The sequence below is a fragment of the Varanus komodoensis genome, unplaced genomic scaffold, assembly GCF_004798865.1.
Source record: "Varanus komodoensis strain SLA01 unplaced genomic scaffold, ASM479886v1 scaffold13_1, whole genome shotgun sequence".
NCBI lineage: Eukaryota > Metazoa > Chordata > Lepidosauria > Squamata > Varanidae > Varanus > Varanus komodoensis.
In genome coordinates, this window is record NW_025335408.1 from 1,398,924 (window position 1) to 1,419,709 (window position 20,786).

The following is a 20,786-nucleotide window of genomic DNA, read 5'->3' on the forward strand; positions in this document are numbered from 1 at the left end:
GCATCATTAAGGTTCTGGTGGCCACAATTTGATGGCCTCTTCATCATATGTGGAAAATTTTCATCCAAATGGCCTTCTTCCAGGCTTCATATTGGAGAAGCAAGACAGTCCCATGTACTTGTATGATGTGGAATCCAAGTGCAAATGCTTTCACCCATGCAAATATCTGCAGCAAATCTCATCCAGTGCCATGGAAATATTGCATTCTGAATACTTGAGGAGCACTTCTGGAAAAGCTGTATTCATCTCATAAGAAGATGAGAAGAGCTGTGGAGGATCTGACCAATGCACTCTGTCGAGTGCAGCATTCTTTTCAAATAACAGCCAAGCATGTGCCTGTTGGAAGCCTGCAAGCTGAACATGAAAGAACATCCCACTCATGTTCCCCACCAACCAATGCTCATTGGCATACTTAATACTGGTGATGATACATATCCCCAAGGAATAGTAGTGATTGATAGCCACTTTTTCTTTGTCTAATCCCCTTTTACTGCCACCGAAGCTGCTGGCAATTGCTACTTCTTATGGTAACAAATTCCGTAGTTTAACCACGCACTCAGCCAAACAATTCCTCAACCATGGAATGTAGTAAATGAAAACCAGATTTTTCTTCCCAGGAATGCCAAAGAACTTTGCGAACTCTGTCAGAAAACATTTACCACCCAATGTGTAGATCCTAGTTGATTTGTAATGTCCATGTAACAAGGGTTTTCACTTTTACTTTGGAGATGTGAAGAGAGAGGAAAAATATATTGATGAAAAAAATCTTCCAAACAAAGCTTTAAAAGACAGAATGAGGGGAAAACTAGCAAATTGGACTAATGAAAAGTGTGCATGGCACAAGTATTGAGATATCCACCAGCTCCCATGACATATGTTGAGATGCTCAACACAGGAAACAAATTCACATTCACCTAGCCAGTCATGTGACAAGTAAATCACTATTTGCTATGGACTGTAATAGATACTAAAATGAGTTGTAACCACAGCTTCTTACAATTTTGCAACAACAAAATATGAGAAAGAAAAAAAAGGGTGAATGAGATCAAATAAACCACTGACATTAGCTCATCATACACACACTCATACATAGCAATAGCTTTTAAAGGACTTTTGCACCACTCTTTTAGCAGCCACTTAAAATAAGGCTTATGTGATTAGTTACAGAAGGTCCCATATCTACAAGTAGTTTGTGTAACTGCTGAACCAAAGTACTGTCAGATCTTTCCCCAAACAAATGTACAAGAAATCTTTCCCAGGAAAGTGTAGTTTACAAATATACATAGGCATATATATGCCTCTTTCTATTTATGCCTCTATTTGTGGAGCTCCACATATAAGAAGATGCTGAAATATGGGAACATGTATATACTTTCCATTCAGAGATGCAGAAGCTTCACAGGGAAGCGTAATACCATAAATGCCTTCTTTAGTTCTCAGACAGTCAAGGAATTAAAATATAATTTTACAAGGACCATTCATCCTTGTAAAAATTGTGCCACCTACTAAATCCCATTTCTTGAATGGTTCCAACCATTTTATCAATGTTTTGCAAGTATTTAACACACTCACTAGGATGAAAGAAAGCTAATGAAAGAGAAAACTGGTCCAGTTTTTCAAAATGAAAGAAAAAGTTCAATCACTCCCACTCTTCTGTTCCAGAGAAGAAGTTTAGGCTACATGGTGGTCAGGCATGTTAAATCTTTTCATATAAAGAAAATGGCTTTGTTAGAACTGGCAGACATCAGTGGTAGCTCCAATTTGGCATGAAGCAGAACAGCAGGAATGGTGGGTGGAAGAGCAGAATGCCTCTTTGGAAACCTATAACCTTCCATGGGCACAATTCTATGAGCCAGTTGCCTGGCACATGCTGGGAACTTTTTCTTTTTGAGTTTGTATGGAAGTGTGCATCAAAATACTTCATTGGCCACTTTAGCATTCAGTTTTCTCCTGCTCACCATCCCTCCCCTCCCCTCCCCAGTGCCAGCTCCAAGTTGCCCTTGCAACTTTGAAGCTGCAGCCAATGTGGAAAGAACCTGCTGCAAGGAAAGAAGGAAGGTAGTCTGAATTCTGTGAGTCAGCTTCAATCTCAGAGCTCAGAGTTGGGGCTTCAGATTTTCCTGTGGCTGTCTGTTGGAATAAACTGAGTGATACTTCTATGGCAATGCTTGTAACCCTCTGGACTCAGAGGACTATAGGCATTCTGTAGCTACAAGAGTCACAAAGGTGAGGATTATCCCTACATTCTTCTGTTCCTGCAAAGCAGCTAGACAGTTTCAGCTTTCTAAACTGTTGTACTTTAGAAATGTACTTTAGCATGAGGAAAGGAGGCTGAGATGCCACCAGGATACCAAGGATGCCACCCTGGGGATACAGGACTTCTCCCCTCAGAACACCCTCTAAACCCCTTCTCTGAGGTCACTTTTGCAATCTGAGATAAGTAGCTGGTGAGCTTCTTTTGAGGCTGGCTGCAAATGTGGAAGAGAGGGGCTTTCAGTCCCAGCTCTGACGTTGGAGCTCTTTCCCAACATTGGAGCTGTTATCCAATGTTTTCAGAGCTGAGGCACTGAAAAATCCCATGGCCTGAAGTGCCACAGGATTGAGTTGCTCATGAGCAAAAGCCCATTGGTTGCAGTACTATGAAAAGAGGAAATCCATATTTTTCTTTATAGCTTGCTTTTGTTTTCTTCAGTATTATCCTTATAGCCATGCCCCAAGGACAGTAACAGGATAGATGTAAATATATGGTTACCAGAATCTGGTAATCAGAGGAACATTGCCTCTGAACATGGAAGCTGTGATCTTCACTACCAGGGATAGCAGCAATTTATAGCCCTGTCCTTCATTAATTGCCTAACTCCCAAAAAAAGAGAAGAAAAGACATGCATGCTAATAACCATCACAATATCCTGGGGTAATACATTCCATAAATTGTCCTCTGTATTAAAAAGCACTTCCTTTCATTTGTACTTAGTCTACTGTCAGTCAGTTTCAATTAATGACTTCAAGCTTCTGAGTTTTGAGAGGCTGAAGCTTGAACTCCAAGCTTTTGAGTTCTTTTTCCTCTTGTTTCATTTTCTCTACCTCTTTCATAATTTTATGAATTTGTGCTATTAACCTTGACTTAGTAGCTAAGCACTTCACATAGAGCCCAGTTGACACGATGGTAGCTTCAGATGTAAGTATGGTTTATTTTCCCTACCACACATTCTATCCATATGCCCGCAGGGATTTGTGTAATCACCTTGGCAGTGCAGCTTCGCATATCATGTGAAATGGGTCATAAAGTCACTCATATCTGGCCTGCCTTAGATGCCATAGCTGAAGCATACTCTAAAATAGATATTTTTTCCCACACCAGGCTTCTCTTGATTGGTTGATTTTCTGTTTGCATCAATGTTGTAGTGTTCTAGTGGAGCCAGAACTTGTAGGATCAAACATTTGGGACTTGCGTCATCTGCCACCCACCTTGTTTTCTCTGTTCCCAATTAGCTTGGCTACTGTAAGATACATTTTCCAGTAACATCATACTATTGTTAGCTATTTTAATTTCTGTTGTAATGCAAAATATTTGGTCTTGAATGGGCAAATAAGACTTAGATTTACAAAAGGCCTGGTCCTGGTGTAGATAAAACTGCTAGAACAAGCTTGTTGATATGGATCAATACAGCTGCCTGCTTTTTAATAGTCTCCTTGGGGCACGGCTATACAGATTGCCATGATGAGCACTGCACTTCAAAATGTACCACTCTGGCACTGCCTGCAGATGAAACAAAGGCTTCCCAAGAGATGTCTTGGACAATGCCTGCTCTACCTGAATGTTTACCCTAATGTGCAAAATTTAACTGGGAAAGAAGGATCTTGTGCCTTTCAGGGTCTTGTGTGTTTCCTGCTGCATGTGGCCAGCACAATCCCAAGACCCCCCAGATAGCATGTAAGGACATAGGATTTTTTGGCACCCTAGCTCTGTCACTGGAAAATAGCTCCAAAGTTAGCAAACAGCTCCAACATCGGAACTAGGACTCAAAGCACCTTGTAGCCAAACTGGAAAGAACCTTATCGGCTACTTCTCTGAGAGTGCAAAGTGACCTCAGATAATGGTATTCTGGGAGGAGAAGTTCAGCACCCCCAAGTTAAGAGGTATCCCAGTGGTGCCTCAGCTTCCCTTTCTTCTGTTTTTAAGTACAGAAATGGACTATCTTCTTTGCAAGATCACATGCTGCTGAGAAGCCCCAGACTTGGAAGTTTCCAAGATTCCTATGCCCTGATGAGCTGAAACTGGTGGGGCAGGAGCAGTGGTGGAAGTGATTTTTGCCTCCCCATCCTTCACTTCTCCATTTTTTCTAGCCATCTAGTGAGGGTGCTTTGGAGAGGAACAGAAGAGGCTCAGCTGGAAGAGCCACAAGATATATCATATCGTGGTCTCTCTGGTCTCCTCCTCTATCACAGGAGTGCCCCCTTATTCCATTTTTGAGGTCTATTTTCCATCTTCAGAGAGGCAGCCAGCAGGATTCCTGCATACTAGCAGTGAGGGAACAGGGTTGAGTATCCCATCTCCAACTCCCCCTTCCAAAGTCAGAGGACAGTCTCCAACCTTAGAAGGGAATTTCTTTCCTCTGGGGACACAGGATTTCAAACTTGATCATTTTGCATGTATGCCCTCAAAGAAGCACAATGCCAATAAATACATCAGGAAAGAACCTCTTTAAAAAACTAATAATTTGAAGTATTAAAAAATACACCAATTATTTACCAGGGAAATCAATTTAAAAGGATTGCTTGGACCCAAATGTTTGTTCTTGCCTTCTACAAGGGTGAAGACTCATTTTCTAATAGCACTGACAGAACTTTGATTAGCAAAAGTGACTTCTTTCCTTTTTAAGGTCAGTTCTTAAGTAACAGCTAAGAACACTTTATACCTCCTCGGGCAACTATTTTTTTATTAGTAATTGCAAAAAGAAGTGTTTAGGAGTGTGAAGATGTTGCACTTAGTCCTGGCATGAAGGTAGGGACAAACAAGCACCAAAGTAATTCCATCCTTTCGGTCCACCCCGCATACTCAGAGGACTCCCAGAAATATTTCAAAGGCTTAGGTTGGAAATGTTAAACAGTAGGAATAACCAAACAAAAGCCTCTGGATTTACTACTAAAGGTTTACTTGAAAGGAAGCACACATAAACCCTGAAATAGGGGGTACATTTACTGAAGAAAGGGAAAGGAATAAGAAAAGGAAAGGGAATAAAAAGGCATACGAGAACGAGAGCACATTGGGAACAAGGCTTCAGGAAGAAAATAACATAAGTTACATCTATCTGTTTCTATACGCACCTAAGTATGCATCTCCTCATACAACAGAGCACAAACTATGGCACTGAAAGTCACAAACCAAAAGCAAGATTGAGATGAAAACATACAAAACCAAAGGGAAAGGGGAACTGTAGGGATCTTTTTTAATAAACCAGACATAAAAAGCATGTCATTTATAACCTAGTAAAAGCATTTCGGACTCATAATACTGCCTTGGGTCAATCTACCTTAGCCAGTTTTACCAACATTGAAATGCCTGATTCATGGCATGTCACATGACACTCACTGCATTCCATCTTCCTCACATTATTTCTGCATTTATATTCTGGATTTCCTCAGACTACTTATATTACAACTTTTTTTAAATATGTTGCAATTTCCTCCTAAAATTGGTGTGTGCTAAAGTTTTGATATTGTTCTGGACCAGGGAAAGTGACTTCAGTGGGCTGGCACAGGTGGGAAAGAGGAAATGTCTTCCGTGGAAGACCAGTGTGATCTGTTCTCTAGGGCCAGTTATATTGTTTCTCCGTGGGAAGATCTATCCAAAGGTACTTCTCTGAGTGTAATAGAAAAGCCCATGGAAGTTACCTCCCCTTTGTTGGAGTGTCCATTTTGAAGTAGTTAAATATTGCTCTTGATTACATGTACTAATGGCTATTTTCCCCAGAAGAGTTGTGGGCTAGGTTGGCTCTGCTACCACCTTTGCCTGCTCCAGTTCTTTCCCATAATGGGAAAGAATTGTATTTCTTTGACAGGAAAAAGGCACGATATAAATATAGTGAATGAGGAAACTGCAATCAGGGAGGCAGAAGTGACCAAGTCCCTTTTGCTTGGAGGAATGGTGGCAGTTATTCACCTTGCCTGCCTGGACTCCTTTCCACCTTGGAGGCAGGCAAAGCAGAAGCAACCAGCTCCCCTTCAGTTCGCTGATCAGTGAAACCGTTGACTTTGCCCACCCTACCTCTTTTGCAGATTGGAGATAATTGCAGGGATAGAAGAATATCCAGTGGTGAGGCATATTGCATACCAAGAAGAGCAGGTGCTCTCCCCAGCCAACCTGCTGTTGTCAAGAGAATCTGTAAATAGATATTAATAATTCAGACCATTGATTTGACCATGGGAGTCTACCATGACTACAATATCCACATGCAAATAATTCCTATAGGCTCAAGAGCCTATGCACGCAGCCAGGCAGGCATGAAGAACTGCTGAAGGGAAGAGAAAGCATGTCTGATCTCCCCCATTCCCACCCAGCCCTTTTGCTTGCCTTGGCAGATTTGGTTTGAATGGAAGGCTGATGAACCTTCCATTCCTGAGTCCTGCTTTATAAGGACTCAGACAACTGATTCTATTGCTCAGTCCAGTGTATTCTTTGGCAGTGTCTTTACACGGTCTCACACAGCCCTGCTATTTGATAATTACACTGGAGATACTCATGAATGCACCTTCTTTATGCAAAATGTACCTTCTATATTCTTTACCTCTAACTGCTGAAATTATTATTATTATTATATTATTATTATTATTAGAACATTTCTATGCTGCCCCTTGCCGAAGCCTCAGAAATCTTTCCCCCCTACTAACATGTTACAACTACCTACAAGTGTGCCTCCCATAGGCATACATTGCAGGATGAGAGACCAGAAAATACAGCTCTGCTGAATCCATGAGAATATCTCAGACACTGTGCCCCCAGTGGCTTCGATCATGCCCTTTTACATTTTAACTAGGGCTTTTCTCCCAGCATTTTTCTAAATGCAGAATACTATATGCAGTTGGCATAGGATATGCTCTAACTGTGGTTGATCTGATTCCATTATGATTAAACATGATAAGTTTTACAAAATTAGTCTTACAAACCTATAGTTTAAGTGTTTTCCAGACTTTCTTTTTTAACTCTGTGAAACTTGAATTATTTTATGCTTTCCTTCTTTTGGGAAGGTCTGAATATTATATCCTTCTTTTTGAAAGTCAACTAGATTGATCTTTTAAAATATTTTAATGGTTTTGCTGTAGCATCAAGATAATATACTAATTTTATAGAGTGAGCCCCTGATGAGCAACCAGCATAAAAAAAGATTGACTATATAATTCACTAATAAATACGTAACAGTAGCTGTGGTTCATCCTGTGGTCAAATATGGAAACTCCATATGCCTAAATTGCATCCTGGTGGGTAACATCTCGGTTGCTAGCATGTTATGCATTATCACACACTGTTGCTTTCAGTAGAAGCAAAATATTCACTGTCAAAATATGTGTTATTATGATATTTCTGAAAAGGATGTTTGATGTACTATGGTTTGTTCTATATTGTTTTTGTTTAAATTTGAATGCCACTTTGGTGTTGTCTGATACCACAGAATGCAGCATATAATTATACATATAAGTAAACAAAGCAGAACCTAAATATTTATTTGAAAACTGCCCATCTACTGGAAATTTAAGGGTGGCTAAAAGTTAAGCAAACAACAGATGTATACAAAATTATAAGAGCTATAGTGGAGCACTTTCATTGGTACTTCGTATCTCATTGAAAACACTTCCTACTTTCTTAATTTTAACCCAGTCATGTGTATAATTGGCTGCTAACTGAGGGTAAAATTTCATGCATCTGAGAAAGTGGAGTCCAGTTCATGAAAGCATTTACCATAATAAATGTGTGTCTCTCTAAGGTGCCAAAGAGTCTTTGAGCTTCTCTACTATGTTAAAGCTTGTTTTTTTTAAGGAAAGCAGCTATTTCTGTATTTCACTACAGAAGCATTTTACAATTCTATTCTGTACCTCAGTGTCACCTTGCACTGTGTAATGGCACACGTAAAACGGCAGAGAGGAAAACCCCCAGAAAACAGCCTCATGTGAAAGTTGCTGTAATCCTCCAGCAAAGAAAATGAAAGAAGCTTTGCTAAAGTACCAAGTTTACCTCATCTAGAAAAGCTATTAGTTGGTTTTTCTACAGTAGACTAAGCTGGTCACTCCATGCCTCCATGCCCTAACCTACAAATTGTTTTAAATACTATTATAAATATTCGAAAAGTATTGCTGAAGGGGAAGAACACAAATGTAGAGGCTTGGATAAATGAACCGGTTGATTTTTATATATAGACCAATGGGAACAGAAGTAATAAAGCAATTCTCTAGCGATATTGTTCTGTTGGCCAAAGTTCTGATATGTAGGTTTATTATCATTCTGTCATGTCTAATGGTTCTAAGCATGTTTATTCAGCAGTTGTCTCTATGAGTTCAAGATAAATATGCTTTGTATTTTAGATCTGACTATCAGACTATCAGTCCTAAAAAGTGAAGCTTGGACCAGCAACATTTGCAAGCCATAGATTTCTAAAATAAAAACAAAAAGGATAAAGTTTGAGGTGTTCGTTTCTTGTTTTCCCTCTAAAGGTGATGCACTATAAATAATCAAGGCAGAAATTCAGCAGACTAGGTTGCAACCTTCCAGATGCTTAAAATGCACCCGAGAAATGAGCATACACTTGTGAAGCCAAAATTTTTGCTTTGCCTTGAAGACTTTGCCTTGTACTTTACATGTTTTACCACTGAATGTGCTTTAAACACATTCAAAGCAGTCAAGCATGGATTTTCTCACCCTTTGAATGCCCGTTTCCATGTGGTCAATAGTCTCTCTCCCTGTCTTCCTCTCTCCCTCCCTCTTGTGTTAAAATTTTAAATACGTGCATTGCTGCTTGCATATTTTGGTTGTATACCATAGCGTTAAACTTTTATGCATTGCCATGCTGTATTCTATGATTTTCATGGCTGTGAACCACCAAGCTTTAGCAGTGGGGTGGCATACAAATGTAACAAATAAACCCTTTGAAAATCCATGTTAATTGGGATGACTAGTAAGGAAGAGTAGTTTTTCTAGACTAATTCACCTAGTAGACACATGATATTGGGAATTTCATCATTGTAAAAATGAATGATTATTAGGAATGATGAATCTGAAGAAGTGATAAAGATCTCAGAAAGGAAAGCAGGGGGCATATCACTCACCTTTGCTTCTCCAAGTGTTTTTGTCCCCAAATGGAGTTCAGACTTCATTTCTCCGTCTTGCTTATTCTTTTCATGCCCTGTGACTCTCTCCAAGAATTAGCCAACATCATCCTCTGTCACTGACCACAGTGTGCTTTGAGGTCTCTGCCTCTGCCATTTGAGACGCACAGTCATGTTTCTTGCTTTCAGGATCGTTGCTCTCAACTCTAAGTTACAACCTTAACCTCTGCAAGGTGGTATTATCAGTCCTATGATTTGGGGAAGGAGGGAAGAAAAGAAAGAGATGTGGAGAGTTAGGCTCCTTGGGGAAAGGCAAGGAGCAGGGCTGTGCTTGGCAACTTCCCCCACCCCACCTGATAGAGCTCCTGTACCTGCCTGAAATCACTGCCTGAAATTTAACAGGTAAAGCAATTGAGACACTTTATCTGTTGAATTCTTGCAGCTAAAGATGCAAGAGTCCCTCACATGTGCACACACATGTGCACATAAAATGGGGGTCTGGTTAATGAAGGGGGGGGGTATTCCCACGTGCATGCAGAAAGTCCAGCGGCTGCACATTATATCAGGTATTAACTTGTGGATCAGCTGTCTCACACCAAAAATTGCACCGTTTCCCCCAGCCTGGTGCCCTTCATGTTTTTAACAACACCCTGAACAATGGCCATCCTGGCTGGAGATTGGACCACAACTCCCAGTATCCCTCGGCTGGGAGCTGTCAGCCTACACCTCTGGAGGGCGCCAGGTTGCGGTAAGGCTCCCCTCAGAGCCTTTCGAAGTAGGTCGCTCGACCCATCAGCACAACCTTCGAGCTTTCTCAGAGGAGGACGCGCACGCAGATCGGCCCCTGGGTCACGGAAAGAACACCGCCGTGGCGTCAGCGAGCGCAGCCCGGGCGGTGAAATGCGCATCTCCCTCCACACGGATAAATCACTTTAAGGAGTTGCGACGGGGCATTCGGGCGCCTGGCTGGTCGCCAAGGTGAGGGGGCTTGCACGCGCCCGCGCGGGTAGATGGCTACTCCGCAGGAGTGCCGGTCCAGTGCTTGAGAGAAGAGAGGGGCCGGGGCGAGAAAGGGGCGGGGACAGGGCTCCTTCCTGAGGAGCGCGGAGGAAAAGGTGGTGAGCGCAGCGCCGAGAGGCAGAAGCGCGCTGGACGCCAAAAGAGCGGGTTGGAGCGCGGCATTCAGCAAGCGGGCGGCGGCGGGAAAGGCGCGGAAGAAGCGCAGCGTGCAACGAAGCCAACGTGCCGAAGCGGAAAGCGTGAGCTTGGTCTCTCCGGCTCCTTTCAGGCAAAAAAAAAAAAAAAAAAAACAGCAGAAAAGGCACGCTCCGTCGCGGAAAGGAGCCGAGAGTGAACTGGAGGAGTGGGTGCTCCAGCGAGACAGGAGCGGAAAAGGCGGGAAAGCGCGCGGAAAGGCCAGCGGAGAGAGCGCGGGAGCGCAGCAGAAAGCGTCGCCATGCACTTCGGCGACAGCCCTGGCGGCTCGCTCTGGGCAGCGCCGCCGCCGGCCTGGAACAGGAGCCAGGGGTGGCTCAGAGAAGCGAAGCCAAGCGCCAGCGCCGGCAGTAGCGCGGCGCCGCCGTTGGCCGCAGGCCACGCCAACGGGAGCAGCAACCGCTACGGGCGGAACGAAGAGCTGGCCAAGCTGGAGATCGCGGTGCTGGCCGTGACGTTTGCCCTGGCCTTGCTGGGCAACTCCTTCGTGCTGCTGGCGCTGCACCGCACGCCGCGCAAGAAGGCGTCGCGCATGCACCTGTTCATCCGCCACCTGAGCCTGGCCGACCTGGCCGTGGCTTTCTTCCAGATCCTGCCACAACTCTGTTGGGAGGTGACGCACCGCTTCTACGGGCCCGACGGGCTGTGCCGCGTGGTGAAGCACCTGCAGGTCTTCGGCATGTTCGCCTCGGCGTACATGCTGGTGGTGATGACGGCCGACCGCTACATCGCCGTGTGCCACCCGCTCAAGACGCTGCAGCAGCCCTCGAAGCGCTCGCGCTGCATGATCGCGACGGCCTGGGCGCTCAGCCTCGTGCTCAGCGTGCCGCAGTATTTCATCTTCTCGCTCAGCGAGGTGGAGAGCGGCTCGCAGGTCTACGACTGCTGGGCGCACTTCATCATGCCCTGGGGGCCCCCCGCCTACGTCACCTGGATCACCGGCAGCATCTTCGTGGGGCCCGTGCTCATCCTGGCCACATGCTACGGCTTCATCTGCTACCACATCTGGAGCAACGCGCGGGACAAGGCTCGGTGGCCCAGGGGGCAGCGCCTTCCACCGCGAGGGGGTGCCCTCCGAAAGGGGCTGCTCCTCACGCCGTGTGTCAGTAGCGTCAAGAACATCTCCCGCGCCAAGATCCGCACGGTCAAGATGACCCTGGTGATCATTTCGGCGTACATCGTTTGCTGGGCACCCTTCTTCACCGTCCAGATGAGAGCTGTCTGGGAGGAGCAGTCCTCCTGGCATGGTAGGTACAGGTGCTCCGATCTCTCTCGCCCCCCACCCCGGGGTCCAGAGTTTTGCTGCTCTGGTGTGAGTTCCACAGGACACCAGATTTCCAGACAGAAAGCATTTCTCCTGCCCACAGCTGTCCGTGGTCTTCTTTGACTATTAACAGAGAAGCTCAGCTGAGTTTTATGAAAGGCAGTATTTTTGCAGGTAGTCCTGACCCTCTTACATCCCAAGACTAAAACCATGTATTCCAATTATTTCGAAGCAATATGCATGATTCAATGGGCTTTCTCATGAGTGAGTGTGCAATTGTTTACATGCTTGCTTACTTTCAAAGTCCTGCCTTTAAGATGCACACTACTCTAAAAAGGTCATTTAAGAGCTGATGTCTTCTGAAGGGCACCAGTTTAGGGAAAGATCTTCTGTTCATCACACTTCAGTGGCTTTTTCGTGGGTTCTGCCTTCTCCAACATGGTCATCTCCAGACATTGTGATCTTTAACCCCTATCAGCCTCAGCCAGCATGACTGATGGTCAGAAATGATGGGAGTTATGGTCCAAAATATTTTGAGGGTATGAATTCATAGTGTTAGAACACACAAACATTGTAAGATTTAACCTTTAGTACCAAATAAGTACATGAAATAGAACTCTTGCTAACTAAAATTACCCTGTAAGATATATGGGACAGTGAGGAAAAGGACAATGTTTCTTTATTGGCTGCCATTTATTAACCCTTAGAGATTTGCCTTATTAATATTGATAGCTGATTGAGACATGAGTTGTAGGACTTTCTTTGGTCTAATCATGCAGAGGATTGCAAACTAAGGAGGGTAGGCTCTGATCCAAAAGCAGATTAATATAATATATAAACATGGATTTATACGTATGAAATCACATCATTTGGGGTCATTTTCAGAGATGCTGTTGGATGTTCACCATCAAAAGGGTTGGTGGAAATGCAAAACAGGGCCTCTTCTGTAGCAGTACCCCAGATATGGAATATCAAAATTCAGAATAACCATCTAAATGCAATATCTAAATGCATAGACTAAAAAAATGACACATTTATTTAGGCAGCTGATTTTCCTCACTGCTTTGTTCTAGGTACTAAGCAAGGCTTAAAAACAACAGCACACATATTTACAAGTCCTTTATTCAATCATGTTACTTTGAGGTGTTCTGTATTAGCTTCAGGGATGTGTTCTGGGAATCTGGAATAAATGCAGCCTCACCATTTGTTTTTTTAAATCAGAAACTGATAGGTGGCAGGTTTGAAACTTACTGAACTGCTAGCACTGTGGGTAGATATTCAAAACCAGGAGACCCCCTAGGAACATCTTATCTCCCCTCAACCATGGCAAAAAAGCAGGGAATTATTCTGTGAAAAGGGAGAAAGAACCCCTTGTCACAAAGCTTTTCTTTGCAAGGACGTGAAAGGAGATGTCAAGGCAGGTCAGTCCAGTCTTTTCCTTGCTAAGGATGGGGATTTTATACCTGTATCCTGCGGTAGTCACTGTACAGCGTTGCTGCCTCCTGGGTCATTTGCTGGAGTTTGCCAACAGGGACATACTCTCACTAGTCCTTTGCACTAATCAGACCAGTCACATTTGTGTGTAACCAAGGGCTGATGTTCAGCTTTCCACTCAGTACTATACTTTTTTTAAGGTAGTGACCATAGGTGGTCCTCAAAACTATCACTGTCAATTTGTGTGTGGGAAGTTCATAGATGCTGAAAATAAGAAATGTGAAAGTTGCTGTGATAGGTGCATTTTGTGAACCTAAACTGGCTCAAGTTATGATAAGGGCGGAACATCTTGCAGTGATTCCAAGGAGCAGGAGATGCCTGTGGCAGCTGGTTCAGCTGGGGTGTTGTGTTTTTGTGTGAGTGTGTGTGTGAGAGGAGGCTGTCAATAATAGTTGCTCACTAGCTGCTTCACTGTAGCAGCAAGTATTTTGGCTAGTCTAGTGGCTCTGTAGCTGTTTGCTTTACCCAGGACTTGTCCTCATTCCAGTGAAAATCTAGAATGTTATGCTAATAAGATTAACCATATTAATGCAGGTAGATTCAAAATATCAGAAAGGATGGAAAGCAACTGAATGCTTCAGTGACTTCTTGGAGGGAAAAAGCAGTTTGGTTAGAATTAGCAGTTGGATTAATTGGTGTAACTTAACATTTGCACAATTAAGCAGAGGAATTATCATGCACATTCAGAGCAAGTAAGGCTAATTCTTCAAGTCTTCGAATTAGTGTGTAAGCATTTCTGGGTCCTAAAATGGATCTTTCCTATGTATAATGGCAGTAGCTATTCCAAGGCAAAATATGCCAAGCAAAATGCATTGCAAAATGCTTTATCATTTCGATATCATTTCAAATATCATACAGAAATAAATGAGAAAAAGTTTTCAGAAAACCAGATGATACCAAACACCTGCTTAATAAAAGACAGAAAATAATATTAAAATCACATTGTTGTTATCTTTGATATTACCACTACCATAAACATTAAGACATTATGGTCAGCCAGTGTATAAAGTTAATAATTTTTAAAATGTAATGTAGGTGAGTGTAAGAAAAAATTATAAAGTAGTCCCTCCCTCCCTTTCTCTAGGATTGCAGGTAAAAATTCTCAGACAGGTATAGTGGATTGGTGGCTTTGTGGGTGGTGATAAGACATGGAATAATCAACTCAAGTTGCAATAGCCTGTATTTAGGCTAGATATCAGGAAAAGCTTCCTCACTGTCAGAGCAACATGACAGTGGAGCCAGTTGCTGGGAGAGGTCATGGATTTTCTCACAGTAGAGGCATGCAACAAGAACCTGGGCTGTGAGATGGTATAACTTGGTGTCCTGCAACAGCAGAAGGTTGGACCTAATGGCCGCCTTGGCCCCTTCCAACCCTACTATTCTATGTTTCCATGACTTCTGTAGTAGAGGTAGCAGTGTAAGTGGGTTAGAGACCACATCAGGGTTAGTGATAGAGGGGAGGTGCTTTGGTGGTTGCAAGTGGCTAATGGCCTTTAGGGACAGTACTGGTGGCATGTGGGTGGGTGAGCTACTTCTGGGGTGGAATAGGGAGTGAGGGACTTCGAAGTGTGGGTGGATGAATGCCTTATTTGGCAGCGGTGAAGGATGGGGGCTAGTTAGGGGGGATCCTGTGGTAGGGGAAGGCCCAGTAAGGCTTCTGTCATCCCTCAATAATTCTGCCAGAAGTAGAGTCTTCAGATGTGCTTGCCAGCACATCACTGGCATGCCCCACTTCAGTTTGCTGAGATGCAATGTCAGGGAGACATTTTGAATCCAATGAAGGGTTGGATTTCTCTGTACACTGTGCAGAGTTGGCAGACATGAGTAATGCAGCAAGAATTTCTGAAGTCATGGTGAAGTAAGTCCCTCCACTTATTTTTGTTTGGTAAAAGGATCCAGGTTCTCTCCAAAGCTTCACTGAGCCTTGGAGGCACTCAGAAAACAGTAAGGTATCACAAAAACTGAGCAAAGAGCAGGATGCAAGCTCACTTCCTACATCTCACGATTATATGATGTCAACACGAAGAGTTGCCTGTTTGTTCATCTGTCCCAGTATTTTCTTCTTTGGCAGTGTCTCTGGGGCAAAACTTCACATAGCTCCTAGGGTCAGGAGGAGGTGATTGTTAATGCTAAGAAGGAAGTAGAGAGGCAAGGATGGTTTGGAGGACAAAGAATCTAGATCCTGTTTGGATTCATGTAACTGAGAGCTTCAAGGAGGAAATTCTGCCAATTGTAGCTTTTAATTCTCTGCAGGATCATGATTTGTCAACTGTACAAGAAAAGCAGGTCTGAAAAGGGGCTGAATTACACTTGCTGGATTGAACTAACCAACCAATATTTGTTTGTGGACTTCATGTAAAATGCAAACAGCCCCACAGTAGTAATTCCAGAAATTAATTTACAATAAATAAGGACTCAGATTTTGTAAGAGAGGCTCACATCCTGATATTTACTGAAGAATGAACCTCTGCATGCTTATATCATTTCATAAGAATTTTTCATAATTATAGGTTTTTCTCTCTGAAACACAATCTGAAATAATAATAATTAGGAATGCTAATAATTAGGAATGCTTCCTAATAATAATAATAATAATTAGGAAGTATGTGGTCTTTTCTAAACTAAGAAACAAACAAATCCTTATGACATAATCACTTGATAAATTTCTCCCTGGGTTTTGGGGTTCTGACATAATGGAAGATTTTTCAGAGACATTGTACAAAGATAAAATGCCTTAATTCAATTTTATTTTGGATTTGTATCCCATAATTTCTGCTGGTACATAAATCTTAAAAAATCATAGAGATGTATATTGAGCAAACATTACATGTTCATAATCTGTTAGTGATATTCTGAAATTCATTTTTCTTGTCTGAAGACAACCACAGTAAAATCCATTGCATAATGGAACCATAGAATAAAAAGCAGAATGGAACCAGGGGAAACTGCTTGGCCATCCATCAATGAAAAGTCTCTGCACCAGGTCAATGGCAAATATATCCCTATAGCACAAATGAACTATGCAAGACCTTATTACACTAAATGGATTCCTATGGAGAAAGCTGCTTCCAGAAGTCTGTGTGTGATTAGATCTTTGTAGGATACCAAATCTTAGATGCTCTTAATGTCTTTATATAAATAAAGATTGGTATTACAAGAAGAAGGGATGTGTTTGTACTATTAACTAAACAGAGAGTTAACTGGAATATAAGAAAGCATTAGATTGTTTGCACTGGAATATAACAAAACCAGAGTTGAATTTACAAGTAGCTATATGGAATGAGCAAGAATGGTACAAACAAAACTGAAGAGGCATTAAGCATACAGAACCTGTGTGCCAGCAAGGAAATGTACAGATTAAAGTGCAGTAATGGCTATATTAGTATGTGTTGCACCTGAGGGGCCGAATTGCGGCTGAGACCAACTGGGAGTTTACTAACGGTGCAGCAGGCGGGATTGCCTTTGTAGCATTCAAATAGACAACACTAGTTTCAGACGTTTGTTCCAGAAACTCATAAAGCTATTTCAGAACACAGGCTTCTAGGAGGGAGAAAAAGCATTGACTGAATGATGCTCAGTTTTAAGTTCTATGTATACCAACATAGGTACCTTGTAAGTTAATTTGTTAAGGCATTTTGTCCTGAAAAGCAGAGGAAAACAAATAAATAAAGGCAGTTGGACTGATCCCTATTTTCAAGCTTAGATTGTTGTAAAAGATTCTACATTTCATTAATGCTCTTTATATACCTATGACCAAAAAATTAGCACCAACCAATCTTGCAGTTTACAGCAGTACATTAAAGTAGTTCAGTTAAAGACTTGCTGCTGGAGTCCAGTCTATACATTTAAAAATGCTATTTAGGGTGCAATCCTATTTCTGTTTAGACAGGAAAAAGCTGTACAATTCCCAGTGTTCCCCAGCATGATGGTGGACATACATAAGACTATTGTGCCTTTTAGGAAGTATTTTTGATGGGGGTGGAAGGCTAACTGATCTTGAGAAGAAGTCAGTGGTGTACTGGCAAATTCTGATGTGCAGCTGGTTCCTGTGGTAGCACCCAGAGCCATGATGTTAAGGACAATCAGTAGAAGTTCTTGAAGATAAGTCTCTCCTGTTGCTCTCTCGCTTTGTTTGTGTGTGTGTCTGTGTGTCAATATAGATACAGCATTTCTATAAGTATTGAAAGGAACTAAAATCCTGATTATCATTATATGTATACTTTTGAAAACAAGCAAATAAACCAGCCAGTTCATAAAATCTTTAGTCTTCAGGGAATGACTACAATCCTATGCATAATTGTCTGGGAATAAACAGCTCTGAATTCATTGATGCTCACTTGTGACTTCACAGATTCAACTTATGAAGCACAGAGAGGACAGACATGCATTCAGCTGCTCTGTGTATGATGGACAAAGTGCTGGTTTCCCTTTGAGAATATGTTACAAGGCTATACAGTGGCTTCAGGCTATTGCCTGCTATGGGGTCCAGCTTTGAATGTCTGATTCTGCTGTCATGAGCTGGTCCTCTCCCTCTTTTCCTATTTTTTATTGAATGCCAGACAGACCCTTTGAAGGGAAATTCTTTTACTGAAATTTAACACATGACAGAACAGTATAACTTTCATTTAAAGTTGAGGGATAAGCATCTGCTTATGTAAAGAATTGAATCCAAACTGGAAACTTCCCCTCTGTCCTTCCCTCTCAGAAAAGCTTCTGACTCCACCCTCAGGGTGGCTCTTGCTGCATTAGGTCTGGATGGTGAGCCACCCCGAGGCTTCGGCGAATGGGGTGGCATAGAAATTTTCTAAATAAATAATAAATAAATAAATGGTGGGAGCACTGGGCAGCTCGCTTCTCCCATCGCCTCCCATCTACTGAGTCTAGGACTGTTTCAGGAAGTTTATGCTCCATGAAAACCCTTCCTCCCCTGCCAAAGCAGCCAAATTCTCATGCTGTGCCTGAGAAACTTCACTCGATAACCTTGAATCAGTGAACTCCTACGATCCCACTTGCTCCTTCACCTCTTCCTCAGAATCAGGTGACTTTATCTGAACAGTCTGTAAAGCTGGGCCCACTCGCTACATCAGCTTAGCTCTATTCATTCTTATTAAAATCACAGGAATAAATACTATGCTGTATATAATACAATGCAATGCATACCGTATTGTAGATTTTTGCTAAGCAATACTCTATCTTTTCTTGACAGAGTCCGAGAACATTTTAACTACAGTCACTGCTCTTCTGGCCTGCTTGAACAGTTGTTGCAACCCATGGATCTACATGTTCTTTAGTGGGCACCTTCTCCAAGACTTCATACGCAGCTTCCTGTGGTGTCAAAAAATGGAACAAAGGCTGAACAAGGATGATTCTGAGACTATCAGCAGGAGGCAGACTTTGTACACTAATAACAGAAGTCCAACAAACAGTTTGGATACAGGAAGAGAATCTCCAAATATATCGCAGTCTATACATTCATCCCCATTTCTTCCTGAACCATTGATTTAAAAACTGGGAGGGGGGTGTTCTTGAGTGACAGAACAGCACATGAGCACTTTAGCTATGAGTTATCATGTGATCATATTTACAATTTTTAAAAATACAATGTAAATGAAAGCTGTAAGAGGTATGTGAATATGCGTTTAGTGAATTTGGGGGAAAACAGTAATACATAAAATGCCTTTCTTTAAAAAGAAAATTAGATTTAAATGTTTGTTTTCAGCATTAATACTATATGAGCTGTAATGTTATATGCACTTGCTTCTTTAACTGTGTTTGCTTCTTAAAATTTAATAAATGAATAGAAGAATATTTGCACAGATTCTTGCTCAGAATAAAATTCTGTGTACAGTTTCTGTATGGTGTTCATGAAAATTTGCTGGCCGAAATATATGTATTTAGGGCTATTTAATGACAAAATTTGTAGAAAAACAAATGATGTCCTTAACTGGGATTTTGTTTGGTTGTGTTCCTGATGGAGCAGCTTGCTAGATACCACAGCCGTTATAGTCCCTCAACATTACAGAAATTTGACTGAGTATAAAATGTCTCTGGTTAAGTATTCTTCCAAATATTTTTTGGAAACAATGAAATATAAAGGCACAATCCTATGCAAGATTAGGCAGGAAAAAGGTCCTACAAAAAGGAATTGTAGGGCTTTTTCCTGTCTAACTTTGCTTAGGATTGTGCCTAAGTGAATTGTCCCAGTCTATAGATATTTCAGTTATCCAATGCATATGTAAATTTCAGCCAATAAAGCCTTTCCTATTAACTGAAGGGTGGAGGGAAGCAATAGTGAGAAACGTAAAGAGATGACCAAACACCAGAAAGAACACTATTGTATTTCCCATGTACATCATAATTCTTTCTCATGCAAGAAGTCCTATAGATTGCAGTAATTATATTTGAGTAAAATTAAGTTCTTGCTTATAATCAGCTTTGGTCCTCATTCTAATGTTTCCAGAGAAAGGACCATTGCCTCTCTGACAATAAACAAATGGTAGCATCTTTCCATATCAATTTAAATGGCAACATTTTGTTCAAATGTTTGGCAAAATTAAATGGAGGCTGCCAAATTTTGCAGCCTCAATGCAATCCTATTTCGCTCAATTCTATTTCAATTCAATCAATCCTATTTCAATCCTATTTCGCTTGTGAAGTTAAAATCCATTCTCATTAATGGAGCCGAAAGACTCCAAAAAGACCCTGGTCATCCTCTGGGCTTTCAAAAGGTGCATGGCAGGTGAGTTCTGTGTAGCTAATATGGTCCTACTGGTGCTGTCTGAATTCATGTCGCCATGTCCCTGTGGGGATAGCTGGTTTGGGAGAGCCTGATGCAAGTCTGTAGGTCCTGGTGGTTCAGAGGCAGCTAGAAGGTAGTGTTCCCCTCCAATCTCTTTCTAAATTGCTACAATTTATTTTAGAACAGTGCACATTCCATTAAGAAGTCTACCTGAGGCTTGGATGATTGAATCATGACTTGGCATTCAGAATTAGGTGTTATATTGAAAAATAACTACAATTTACCCAATATACCGTATGTGATATTTTCTGTAAATGTGAGCTTTATTTGTAATGGAATGTTGTTAATTGGTTATCATCACATTTTTGTGTACCACATAAGAGTAAAAAAGTAATAGCTTCTGCCTTTCCAAGCATATGATTCTTCTTTTTCTATTTCTTCAGTTGCTCATACACAAAAACCACCCAAGCTTTTCTCAGTAGTACCACTAGCAATATAATTATCTTACAGAGTCTTTCTTTTTATTTAATTTGCTTATCTATGGTAACACCATATGTTTGCTTTTTTTTCAATTGCTTCTTGCTGGTTCCAAAATGTAAAACCTCAGCAATGACTTTTATAGATTTTCCAAGTATAGCACATAGAAGAATTACAAATGCTTGCTTTGTGGCAGTGTGGGAGAGTAATTCAAACTACAGAAAGGAAGGATGAAAAAGTAATTTCAGATTATGCAGAATTAAAAGTGTAACTCTGACA

General features: G+C 41.8%; 1 protein-coding gene across 1 annotated transcript; it reads left to right on the forward strand.

Annotated features, from left to right (window-relative positions):
• The first annotated feature begins 10,774 nt into the window (after nt 1–10,774).
• AVPR1A (arginine vasopressin receptor 1A) lies at nt 10,775–18,796 on the forward strand. Its single transcript, XM_044422920.1, has 2 exons — nt 10,775–11,780; nt 18,498–18,796. The coding sequence occupies exons 1-2, from the start codon at nt 10,775–10,777 to the stop codon at nt 18,794–18,796; spliced, it is 1,305 nt and encodes a 434-aa protein (XP_044278855.1).
• Nucleotides 18,797–20,786: the final 1,990 nt, after the last annotated feature.